The sequence below is a fragment of the Orycteropus afer genome, unplaced genomic scaffold, assembly GCF_000298275.1.
Source record: "Orycteropus afer afer isolate SDZICR_OR568_19922 unplaced genomic scaffold, OryAfe1.0 scaffold00009, whole genome shotgun sequence".
In the NCBI taxonomy this organism is placed as follows: Eukaryota; Metazoa; Chordata; class Mammalia; order Tubulidentata; family Orycteropodidae; genus Orycteropus; species Orycteropus afer.
Window position 1 is genome coordinate 17379523 of NW_006921596.1, and position 13228 is coordinate 17392750.

The following is a 13228-nucleotide window of genomic DNA, read 5'->3' on the forward strand; positions in this document are numbered from 1 at the left end:
TGGTTCCAGTGCATTGTGTTGTTATCCAGTAGTTTTTAAGCAGGATGTTAGTTTCCATGCGTGCTTTGTCCCCCTTGATCTTCCTACTGTAGATTTCTAATTTTATAGCATTGTCATCTGAGAAGATACTTGGTAGTATTTCAATGTTTTTAAATTCATTGAGGTTTACTTTGTGGCCTAAATCATGGTCCCCTCTGGAGAATGTTCCATGTGCACTGGGAAAGAATGTGCATTGTGCTGTTGCTGAGTCAAGTGTCCTGTATACGTCTGTGTGGTCAACTTGGTTGTGTTGTTTAGATCTGTACCTTTGCTGAGTTTCTTTTTAGTTGTTTTGTCTTTCATCAAAAGTGGTGTATAAGTCTCTTACTATTATTGTGGAGTTGTCTATTCCCTCTTTTCAATTCTGTTTTATATATTTTACGGCCCTTTCATTAGATACATATTTAGTACTGCTATGTTCTCTTATTGGATTAACATCTTTAATCATTACTTAATGTCCTTCCTTGTCTATTTTGCTGGTTTTTACCTTAAAGTATGTTTCATCAGAAATTAATATTGCCACACCTGCTCTTTTTTCGGTTGTTGTCTGCTTGATGTATGTTTTTGTATTCCTTGATTTTTAGCTTACTTTTGTCTTTGTATCTAAGGTGTGTCCCTTTAGACAGGATATTGATGGGTCATGTTTTATGATCCTTGCTGCTACTCTGTCCCTTGACTGGTGCAATTAATCTACTTACATTCAATGTAATTATTGACAGGTATGAATTTACCCACTAACTCACTGCCATTGAGTCAATTCTGACTAATAGTAATCCTATAAGACAGAGCAGGAGCCCTGGTAGTGTAGTGCCTAAGGCACTTGACTGCTAACCGGAAGGCTGGTGGTTCAAACCCATCAGCCACTCCTCGGAAGGAAGGTTGGGCAATCTACTTCCATAGTGATACTGCCTCCTAAACCCAAGGAGGGGTCACTATGAGTCAGGTCCAACTCAATGGCACGTAACAACAACAACAACACAGAACAGAGTAGAACTGGCCCATAGGGTTTCTAAGGCTGTAAATCTTTGCAGAAGCAGACTGCCTCATCTTTCTCCTGAGGAGCAGCTGGTGGGTTTGAAGTGCTGACCTTTTGGTTAGCAGCCCAATGCTTTAATCACACACCACGAGAGCTCCCAGTATGAATTACTGCTGTCATTTTGCTCTGTGTATATGTGTGTTTCTTTCGGTGGTCTTGATAGTTTCTTTGTTCCATATATTTTTCTGTGCTGAGTTCATTTTGTTTACAGATTTTATTATCATTTCCTTCTATGCTGTTGTTTTAGTGTTTACCAATTCTTTATGATTTTTTTCGTTTTTCTTTTGGTGAGAAGGTTTACCCATTTTCTCTGAGGTTACCTTATAATTTATTATTATCTTCCCAAGTTTGAAACAGTCCATCCTATCTTGATACTGTCTTTACTTCCTGTCCACTTGGAAATTATGTAACTTAGCATTTATACTTTTTGCTTCGTAGTTGTCATCATTTACAAATTTACATCTGATTCCTTATTTTCAGTCTTGCATGTTTATTTTATTTTTGATATTTCTTTATCTAGGTTGATTTCCTGCTGGTGTTGTGTCTCTTAATCTCAGATTTCTGTCTCGCGTGTGGATTCTCTAACGCACTCCCTTTAGCATTTCTTGTAAAGTTGGTCTGGTTTGTTTTATTTTATTACAAATTCCCTTACTTTCTGTTTGTTTGGAATGTCCTAATTTCACCATCATATTTGAGGGGCAATTTTACTGGATATGTTGTCTCGATTGGCAATTTTTTTTTTCCTTCAGGGTTTTATATATGTCACCCCAGTTCTTTCTTACCTGCATGGCTTCTGCTGAGAAATCAGAGCTTAGTCTTATTGGTTCTCCTTTGTAGGTAACTTTTCGCTTTTCCTGCACTGCTTTCAGAATTCTTTCTTTGTGTTTAGTTTTGGTAAGTTTGACTTTTGTGAGAGCTATCCCGAGTGAGAGGGATTTCAGCTCACAGGGTCTTTCACTGAGGGGGCTTTAACGCTGCGAGGAAGGACTTTGTAAATGCAGTGCAACTTGGACCAATGACCAATGACCCCAGGGCAGGTCAGCTACAGACACATATGTCCAATGTCCTCTCGTTAAAAAAGAAAAGAGGAAAGGAAAAATAAAGAAAAGAAAACAAATATATAGGCAAACTTCTCTTCCTCTCTTAGTACAGTGGTGGTGTTGCTTCTGACAGCGACCTCAGGACACTTCTGGAACCCAGCCCCTTGGATTCCAGATGTATCCCAGCCCAGCCTTTGTGTGTCAGGGTCTTGGTGTCTGCTGGGATATGGCCAGAGCCTGACAGCACCAGCCGTTCTTTGTATCCCATGGCCTGTGTCATCCAGTGCCATGGTAAATGGAAGTGGCATCTTCCCAGAGATCATGTTAGCTCTGATAACACTCACCCTCTGGGGACCTGAGGGGCAGGGTGCAGGGCACAGAGAGATAAGCCACATGGCCCCATGGCCCCCTTGGAGCTGTGGCCAAGAACCTGGGCCAGAACTGGAGAGAAATACCTTCCCTTTCAGCCTAGCCCCAACGCATTATCCTCAGTGCTATCTGCCAGAAGGCTCTGAAACCACTGGGTGAATTAGGATTGACTCCTGACAGATGCATGTAGCAAACACTTTCAATGGCCCACCTGCCCCACTTGTCACTCACGTTTCCTGCCAATGAAGATCCAACTCAACTGCTTTCCGCTGCCAGTGCCTGGACTCTGCTGGAAGTCTTTCTCCAGAGACAGGAGCATGTTCAGACACAGTAGGCAGGTTGAAAACAGTCAGATGTTAGCACCCCACAAGCAACTTTAATGGATAGATACTCCAGCTTCCTTGTCCCTCAAGGGGAACAATTCTGAGATGTGATCTGTGCATTCTCTCTGAAGTCCCCAGCAAGACTGAACACCAGTTGCCCACAGCAGTAACTGCTCGGGCTCGAGCATATCTCTACTGGCTTCCTGTCTCACTTCCCCACTCCTCTTCAGTGCTTGCAAGGAATGTCTCCTAAATAAACTGTGTTCACATCACTGCTTCAGGTTCTGCCTCTGGACAAGCCCACAAAAGACAACCCCAACAAAAGCCATCAAGCCCAATCCAACAAGGAAGTTCCTTCTAGTTCTGTTCTACTCATGTTTCTGGAGTACCAGCTATGCACCAGGATACATCAGGTACTAACTTTGCCTCTGGTAGGGAATCCACCCAGACAACTGTACTAGACAAATGGGCAAAGATGGAGCAGTATAAAGGAAGAGTCTGATTCTGTTGTGTGAAGTCATTATGAAGGAGTGCTTCACAGTGGAGGTGATATCTGAGGTTTTGAAGGCTGAATAGGAGTTCACCAGGTAGACACAGAGAAGATGGAACAGCATAGTTGAAAATCCACAGGTGTAAAGAAGCACACAACATCCAGGGATTCACTAGTAGTTGGGTATCTCTCATGCTGCTAGAGAATAAGGCGTATTTTAGTGGTGGTAAAGGATTTGCAGGGAGAATAAGGAGAGAATTGGTAATACAAGATGTGCTTAAAGAGACAGGCAGAATTTTGTCTACACTGGTTGTTGTTGTTGTTGTTATGTACCGTCGAGTCGGACCTGACTCATAGTGACCCCTCCTTGGGTTTCTGAGGCACTATCACTATGGAAGTAGATTGACCCATCTTCCTTCTGAGAAGTGGCTAGTGGGTTTGAACTGCCAGCCTTCTGGTTAGTAGTCAAGTGCCTTAGGTACTATGCTACTATTATGGTAAAGGTGCTTAAATATTATCTGGACAAGATTGGAGGATTTTAAGAAATTGTGAGCTATCTTTCTTTCTGAATGAATAAGTATCAAGTGCTCATTGCAGGAAAGTTGGCAGACACAGAGAAGTATAAAGAAGAAAATAAAATTACTTCAAACCCTGGGTTGGTTAAATCACTGATGTTTTGGTAGGTGCCACTCAGAGGAGTTTTAGGCAGGGGAGTGAGGTGGGCAGACTTGGGCTTTAGAAAGAGCTCTGGTAGCTGGTGAAGGCTATGTGTCTGGAAAGACATTGGACATGGGGTCAACGGGGTAAAAGATTCTGCAGTAAAAGGTAATTGGGATCCTCAGTGGGAATGCTGTGACAGTGCGATGGTGGACTTTAGAGGGGCATTATTCCTAGTTGCCATGGAATCGATGGTGCCCTCGTGTGTTAGAGGAGACCTGTGCTCCATAGGGTTTTCAATGGCTGATTTGTCAAACATAGATCACCAGACCTTTATTCCATGGTGTCTCTAGATTGACTTGAACCTTCAATCTTTAGGTTATCAGTTGAGCTTGTTAATGGTTGTACCACCCAGATGAGACTCCAGAGGTGGGTTACTCACTGCCATTGAGTCAATTCTGATTCATAGCAACCCTTTAGGACAGAATAGAACTGCTCCATATGGTTTCTAAGGCTGTAAATACTTACAGAATGTCTCCCATGGAGAGGCTGGTGGGTTTGAACCACTGACCTTTTTGGTTAGCAGCCCAATGCTTTAAGTAAAGAGGGAATAGGAGGTAGATTCTCAGGACTTGATAACCAGTTAGAGGGAGGTAGGTAGAGGAGAGGAGGGGGACATGACTACTCGAGAGATTCTGAGGGTCTCTACTCATAAGTCGGTGGAAGAATCAAGGTCTGGGAGTCAAGAATCCTACATTCTCATTCAACTCCCTCACTTCCAATTTGCAGTCCCCAGACACATCCCTTGAACTATCAGAGCCACAGTTCCCTGAACTGAAAAAGATGATTCCATTCCTACTTTCCTCATAGGTTTGTGATGGAGATGGACACCGTTGATGGACACTGACACCCTTGATGGGCACCAGGCTCTCCTCTCGAAACCTCTGCACATTCCTTCCCTGACCTTCTTCTGCCTTCCTTCAGGCCCCAGAACATCAGGAGAGACCTACCACTCCTCTAGATTCCCCTTCCTCTCCCTTCTGCTTCCTTTGCAGAGGAGATATTTGTCTTGCTGGTGTCTCTGATGAAATCCTCCAAACACACCATGCACCTCCATGCAGCCATTCAACATGCTAATTGATATTGTAGTATGTGCCAAGTGCTAGTGCTGTGTAGCACAGAAGAGGAGCCTGCCCTCATGGGGCTCATAATCTACCCAAAGGGAAACAAAGAAATTTGGATAGTGATGCAATTAAAAATAAATAAGTAAGTAAAAGAGGGTGATGTGATAGAGAGAGGGTGGGGTATATTTTAGATTTATGTGGTCAGGAAGGGACTTTTTGAAGATAACCACTAAAATGAGACAACTCAGACACCAGGAACAGCAAGTGCAAAGGTCCTGGGGTAGGTTTGAGATTGGACTGTTTATGCAACATAGTGGTTAGCATGGGTGAGCTTTTCTGAACTCCTACTCATCCCACTTACATGTTCTCACTTCTATAAAGCCTTTCTGATTGCCCTTCTTCATCCTGTATCACTAATTCAGCTCTGCCCAACTCTCACACCCCTGTAGTCATACTTGGTTATGATGATCTCTTTACACACTGGACTAGGAATTCCTTGGAGGTAGGAACTATTTCCACAGCTTCAGTACCAGCACTATTCGGTAGCAGGTGATCATCATCTGTTCGATGAATGATTCAATCAATCAACAGGTAAGTGAATGAATGTTGCTGTTGTTGCTAGGTGCTGTTGAGTCACTTCTGACTCATAGACACCCTACATGCAACAGAATGAAACACTGCCTGGTCTGGGGCCATCCTCACAACTGTTGCCATGTTTGAGTCCACTGTTTCAATCTATCTCCTTGAAAGTCTTCCTTATTTTCACTGACCCTCTACTTTACCAAGTGTGAGATCCTTTTCCAGGGATTAGTCCCTCTTGAAAACATGTCCAAAGTAAATGAGACAAAGTCTCACCATTCTTGCTTCTAAGGAACATTATGGCTGCACTTCTTCCAAGACAGAGTTGTCTGTTCTTCTGGCCAAAACCAAACCAAACTCATTGCCGTCGAGTCGGACCCAACTCAGGGGTTTCTGAGACGGTATCACTGTGGAAGTAGATTACCCAATCTTCCTTCCTAGGAGTGGTTTGAATTGCCAGCCTTCTGGTTAGCAGTCAAATGCCTTAGGCACTACACCACCAGAGCTCCCGTTCTTCTGGTGGTCTATGGTTTATTCAATGAATACCAATTCCAGATGGCTCAGTCCAGACTTGCTTAAATGTCACCACCTCCAATTCTCTGACCACCTGCTCAGCTTCTAAGACCACCTTTCCCACACAGCACCTACCAACCCCTTACCATGCTCTACTTCTCTCCACAGCACTTACACCTTCCCACATACCACAGATATATTTATTTATCATGTTTCTTGTCTCCTCAGTCTTCCCTGTCTCTCACTGACAGATTGTAATCTCCATAAAGGCAAGGATCTTTGAATGTGTTGTCCACTAATGTATCCAAGAGTCTATAGCAGGCACATGTAGGAACAAATGAGTGAATATTAGCAGTTCTCAGCCTCACAGAACAGAAGTCGCAGCTTCAAATGTCCAGCTAGTGGGCCATGACAAACAGAGATGTTGGAGTTAAATGTTTGGGTCGTAACCTATTTACATCCCAAGTGGCCAAACAAAACCGACCCATTGGCACGCTAGTCACCAGTGTGCAGTCCTGGCCTTGGGCAGTACATTCCCATTTTGTTGGTGGAGAAACTGACCAGATGAGTGGCGCCGCGGAGGTCAGCGGTGGTGCTGCTCCAGGCTGCTGCTTCTCTCAGTCCTTTCCTGGCCCCCTCTCAAACTCAGCTCAGAACCCAGTTATGGGCCTTTCACCTGTCTTGCCGTAGTCTGAGGCCAGAGACAGGTGCTCCGGGAGGCGCACCCGGTGCCAGGCGTGTAGTGGAAAGGGCGTGTGCGCCCCAGGTCCTGCAAGTGGCCGGGAGAGGGGCTCTGCAACTCCCCGGAGCCTGAGCCGCACCCCCGCCCCTGCCCATCCCCGCTCGCGCTGTCAGTCCCTATTAGCGCTAACAGGCTCCAGACGGAGCGGGCCGTGCGCTGGGTTAATGCAATCGGCGCGTTACCTGGGGCACAGGCTACATTACCAGACTGGCCCCCACCCGGCGTGGCCAGAGCCAGCCAGCCCGCGCCCCCGCCGGCCGCCCCGCGCCTCCAGCGCTCTTCGGGCCGCGCCCGAGCGCCACGCGGCGGAGCCCAGCCCCAGCCTGCGCCCCAGAGCCTGCCAAGACGCAGCCAGTCCAGGGCAAGCAGGGCGCACGGCACCGGGGATCCCCTCAACTGCAAGACACGTGAGTGCGCCCTTGCGCGCGGGACCAGGTTAGATGTGCCGGAGAGGCCAAGGGCAAGACTCGCGGAGCTAAAGAGCCAGAGTTTGAGAGTTTGAAGTGTAGAAATGTAAGTGTCCGGGGAGAGTCCTTGGGCTGTTGGAGGATGCGCAGATCCGAGATGTGGGTGCAGGCTAGCTGATCCGATCTTTGCCAACCTGTGAGACCTCAGCCTAGGCATGTCGACGCCCCGCCGTTTGGGGGCAGGAGAGAGCAGGGATATGAGGGAGAGCGCTGCGGGTCTCCAGCCCCCAGGTCTCCATGTGAGATCTGTCCCAGTTGGGCGAACCACAAGCCCCATTTCCAAAATTTGCCAACAGATGCGTGCCTTATATGGAAAGCCTGAGTTCGCTGGGCACGCGTTGATCCCAGTGTTCCCAGTGCTTCCCGGGGGGGGGGGTGTCTTGGTAGAAGTAGGCAGAGCGGACGGGCCCGGTGACCACCTCTTTTCCTTTTATCCAAGCAGACTTTGGCGTCCCGAGTCCGCTCACGTCCATCTCGCCAACCGCATCCATGCTTCTGGCGCGGATGAACCCGCAGGTGCAGCCGGAGAGCAGAGGGGCCGATCCGAATCCCGAGCAGCCCCTGCGGGCGCGCAAAGGCGCGGAGCTGCTGGTGGTGAAAGAGCGCAACGGCGTCCAGTGCATGCTGGCGCCCCGCGGCGGCGACCCGGAGCCCCGGGAAACCTGGGGGAAGAAGATCGACTTCCTGCTGTCGGTAGTTGGCTTTGCCGTGGACCTGGCCAACGTTTGGCGCTTCCCCTACCTCTGCTACAAGAACGGCGGCGGTGAGCGCCCGGCTGGGCAGACGGGGCTTTGGGACTCCGGAGGCTCTCAGTCTCCAGCGGTGGCGGGGAGAGGAGCTGGGAAGCACAAGGGTGGGGAAGAGGGCGACACACGCTGAAGCAAGGAGCGCACAAAGGGACTGGTCAGGGCGCACGGAAGAAGTTCCCTGGGGAAGAGCCGAGATGAGGCAAGGTCGTGGACAGGCTAGGTCCCTGGGTGGAAGGACAGAATCAGGGCCACCAAGCTGGGCGAGGAATGCTGACCTTTTTGCGGTCTGTAAGAAGAAAGCTGGAGATTTGGAGAGCTCTTGAGGTGGGCCTAGAAGTGCACCGGCTGTGACAACCAGGGACACTAGGACCCTGAACTCAGCACTCTGATCCCGAGGGTAGGAAGGGATAGAGGACTGGTTCTTGAGGGCTTCTGGGACAGCCCTGAAAGGTTAGGGTCAGAGACTCAGGGACAGAGTCACAGACAGAGAATGCCACTGTCAAGTGGGCAGTTGTGTCCAGGGAGGGATCAGCGTCCACAGCCTAGGTGGGATTAGGTCAGCAGGTGTCTGGTCCTTCAGCTGGATGGCCTGGTGATTGAGCCCACTGAGCCACATTGTCAGATGGGAGAGAAAGAGGGGCTTGGAGAAGACTCCAGCGAGCAACCTGGCTCTCCCTCAACTGTCCCTGCTGTGAGGTGGCTCTGGATTATCCCCTGCTCCGGGATGAGAGCCTGAAGGTTGCCTACATCTCAGTCAGTGGGGCTATAGGGTAGATCCCTGGGCGAAGCAGCCCGGGGGTCAGGATGCTGGGTCCTAGGCTGCTTCCTGAGGGCCTTTGTTCCTAGGGGTGCCCAGACCTCCAGTCTGCTACCTTTGCTGGGAGGAGTGCAGGGATGCCCTGCAGAGAGCTCAGGAAAACGTCCTTTTAGACAAAGAGGTTGGAGAAGGGGGTTGGGGGGATAGCTCTGGAAACTTCCCTCTATTGACCATGCCATCCTTCCAGGCAGTGGCTCTGACTAGGGACTCCAGAGAAGTCAGAGGGAGGGAGGGAAAGTGAGGGTTTGGAGCTGGACAAAGGGAAAACTCATGATCTTGTTCCAGAGGGTCTGAGCCTCATAGCTGTCTAGTTGCATGTGTTCTCTAGTCACTTGCTTTGGGATGGGCAATGCCTAGTGTTTGCAAAGGGGTCACTATAGGGAGAAGGTGGCTCTGAGAATAGGGTGTGTGTAAGGAAGCCTCTAGCTCTCCCTCTGAGAACACTAGTACTTTGGAGTTCTCTTAGACCCCAGATTGGAGCCGACAGATACAGGTTGATGTTTATGATCTTTTGAGACAGGTCAGTCACCGTCAGACACTCTGAGATGAGGTGGCTTGGACAGCAGTTCCGATCTTCAGCAGAGTCAGGGTCAAGGGCTGAACCCCAGAGGCCTTTGTTGTTTTGCAGCTCAGGATGGGCACAGGCAGAGAGGGAAAGAAACAGACCACCCAGAGGGACAACTTTGCCACATTTGGCACCCTACAGCTTCTCAAGGCTTCTTGGTCCAGTGACAGCATCCTGGCCCTTTGGCCCCGAGGAGGAAGGAAAGACAGATTCTATATAATGTGAGCAGGCAGGGAGATGATGAAGGACAGACAGATGAGAGACCCTAAGACGTGCCATTCAGCATGTCCTTAGTGACCACTCCAGACAGCTGAGTGCATTTTCATTAATCAGCACTATTTTGTCTGGCTCCTCTCTGTGTGAGGCACTGTGCTAGGTTCTGTGGGGTTACCAAGATATATGACTCGCTGCTTCTGCCTGCCAGGAGTGTTAATCACCCACAGGTCCTCACTGTTGTGCTTCCACAAGTCATTCCTGTTATGAAGTGTTCGCTGAAACTGAAAGCACCCCAGATGAACAAGCAGTACCTTCACTGGGGCTTGCATTGCTACTGTGAGTTCCCCTGGCCACGGCCACCAGCACAGGTAGGAGCACCTGATCTGTGCAGGGAGAGACACAAAGCAGAGGAAATTTGGCACAGGTTCCGGTTGTTGGTGATGTCGGCTGGAAGGTCCCTTTCCTAGGCTCCTAGCCCTGCACACAGCCTCTGCCGAGTTGTTCGGTCATTGCTTCTTTGCAAGACTATCTCCCAAATAGGCTAGACGCTTTGAGGGCAGAGACTGCGGCTTTTTCATCCCTGTATTTCTAATGCCTTGGGTCCTGGGAATGGAGTAGAAAGTGCCCAACGAATTTCTATGGAATGAATGAATGAAATGGTCCCAGTCCTCAAAGACCTGATGCCATATCTGGAAACAACAGCATAAACACCCAGTGGTAACTAACAAAATGAAGCAGCTCACACTGCTTAGGGGACTGACAATCTAGAGGCAGGAGCTTTGACTGTGGAGTTAGATGGACCTGGGTTCCAGTTGCTACCTGTGAGACTTTGGGCAGCTCTCTGAGCCTCTGTTTCCTCACCTGTGAAATGGAGAGAATGATGTTTTCCAGCTCAGAGGGTGGTTGTGGAGACTGAAGCAATGATGCACTTGTAGATGCAGAGTATGGCTATAAGGACCATGCCTGTTGCTTTTTATTGACATCATGGTGATGAGATGTGAAATGGAGGGGAGGGGTACCAAGGACTCTAAAGGTCTGAGTAGGAGCTGGTTAGGAAGGACTTGGTGAGAGGTGGGCTGTGACCGGCGTCAGCTACTATGCTTGCTACTATCTTGCAGGGATAGAAGGGCGTGGACAAGCCAGAGGAAGGAGAAGCTATTCAGTTGTGCCCAAGGCAGCAGGCGTGCATGTGGGATCATCTCAGGGAAAGGTGCACGGGCTGCCCAAGGGCAAGCCAGGAGAGATAAGGACAGAGTCAAGTTGAGGCCTTGAGTATCAGGCTCAGGGGTGGGCATGTTACATCAGTGAATTTCCATTTCTGGCTAGGATGTCCTTGGTGGGTGTGTTGTGGGGAGAGTGTAGCCCCCATCTCAGCATTGGAGGCAACTCTTTTCTAATTTGATGCTCCGTTGGTCTCCTCTGGGCTATATCTCTCTGCTAAGGTCTCCTGGCTGCTCCTGATGGATCTACTTTCCTCCAGTAGTTCTGCAGAGAGCCTCAGAGATGGGCAAGCAGCCATGCATGCAGGTATTCTGAGACTGTGGAAGCAGCCAAAAGACTTGAGTTCAAATCCCAGCCCTGCCACTCACCGTGTGACCTTAGGCATCCCATAGCCCCTGTCTGGGCTTGAGTTCCCTGCCACAGCTGGAGGTGAGCTTAGATGACCCTGAGATCCAGCCCTCTCTGATGCCCTAGCTCAGCGCGGCCCCATAGCCAGGCCTCACTGGCCCTGGTATTTAACACGCCTTGGTCTGTGTGCTCTTTTGGTGCCAGGACTGACACGGCAGTCTCTCCAAGTCTGGCTGTTTGCACTGGCCCAGACTGGAGGATGTTTTGCAATGATGTAGGTGCCAATAGTTCAGGCCCCCGGCTAATATTTTCTGAATGAATTACTGGGAAAGATTAGCCTGCCTGAATATTTTCTTGAAGGCCAGCTGCTTGGGTGCATGGGCTGTGGGGAAGCTACTATCTTGCAGGGCTATGCTAAGAACCTTCTCAAACAATGTGCTTTAGTGGGGAGGTAGTTCCAGGTGGTGGGGTTGTTTGTAGGGTTGTATATTTTCCCCTCTGTACCTGTGGTCTCAGGCCTGGCATATGCTGGCCCCTGGTGAGGAGGGGCCAGATTGACAGGGTCCCCACATATGTCTCCCTGCCAGGGAAGAGGCCAGCGTGGATTCTTCCTTGCAAATGGCCGCTTATGTTTGAGACGGGTCCTGCTGACAGCTCTGAGCTGTGCGTCATGGCGAGACTATGGCCTGGAGGTTTGAATCTCAGGCCTACATTCCCTGGAAATGTGGCCTTGCACAAGTCACTCATCTTTTCTTGTGCATAAAACAAGAATAACAGCACCTTCTTAGCACAGTGGTGTGACATCAGAATGTCATAACCAGTACTCAAAATAGTGTCTGTCATATAGTAGGTGCTCAATGAATGTAATTGTTACTATTAATCGTTACTGTTCAGTAACATTGACCACAGGGTAGACCCAGGAGTATGGGGTGGGGAGGGATTTTGGAGGGAGCAGAATTTATTCTCTGAGAAAATTGATGAAAGGAAGTAAGGCCAGAAAGTAAGCACACCAGGACCTAGGCCTAAACAAAAAGCACTGTTTCAGGAATCGAGAGCTCCATATGCTGGCAACCTAACCTTGTCTCGGAGGGCCGTGCAGGCTCCCTGGTAGAATTTTCATCTTCCATGCAGGGGACCTGGCTTCAGTTCCTCGCCCATGCAGTGCATGAGCAGCCACTGCCCATCTGTCGTTGGAAGCTTGCTTGTTGCTAGGATGCTGAACCATTTTCAGCAGAGCTTCCAGACTACAATGGACGAGGAAGAAAGGCCTGGTGATCCACTTGTGAAATCAGCCCAGGGACACCCTGTGGATCACAAGGATCTGGCCCCATGGTGCTTGGGGTTCCCATGAGTCAGGGGCTGACTGGACAGCAGCTAACAACAGGAAAGCTTGGTGGTGCAGTGGTTAAGCACCAAGCTGTCAATCAAAAGGTCAGCCGTTCAAGCCCACCAGCTGCTCTGTGGGAGAAAGATAATGTCAGTCTGCTTCCATAAAGATTGTTGTTGTTGCTGCTGTTATGTGCTGTCAAGTCAGAGCCTAGGAAACCCCATGGGGCTGTCCTGTAGGGTTGTTCTGAGTAGGAATCGACTCAGCAACAACCAGTTTGGTTTGGGTTTAGCAAGAACTACAATCTTCTCTCACTGTAGTTTCCTTACCGGAAAATTAAAAAAAAAAAAAAAACTCACTGCTGTCGAGTCAGATCTGACTCATAGCGACCCCTCCTTGGGTTTCTGAGGCAGTATCACTACAGAAGTAGATTGCCCAACCTTCCTTCCAAGGAGTGGCTGGTGGGTTTGAACCGCCAGTCTTCTGGTTAGTAGTCAAATGCCTTAGGCACTACACCACCAGAGCTCCCTACTGGAAAATAGGGGTTAATATTATGGCATGGGAGGGGATGAGGCCCACAAGATTCTGGGTCTCTGGCACTCAAAC

The 13228-nt window shown here is 49.1% G+C and overlaps 1 protein-coding gene across 1 annotated transcript in view; it reads left to right on the forward strand.

The window, feature by feature from the left end:
* The first annotated feature begins 7868 nt into the window (after window positions 1-7868).
* The window catches only part of SLC6A2 (solute carrier family 6 member 2), a 42117-nt gene continuing 36757 nt past the window's right edge, over window positions 7869-13228 (forward strand). The window contains exon 1 of the mRNA XM_007947165.2: window positions 7869-8142. Coding sequence (XP_007945356.1) covers window positions 7869-8142 — 274 coding nt within the window. The remainder of the gene's footprint in view (window positions 8143-13228) is intronic.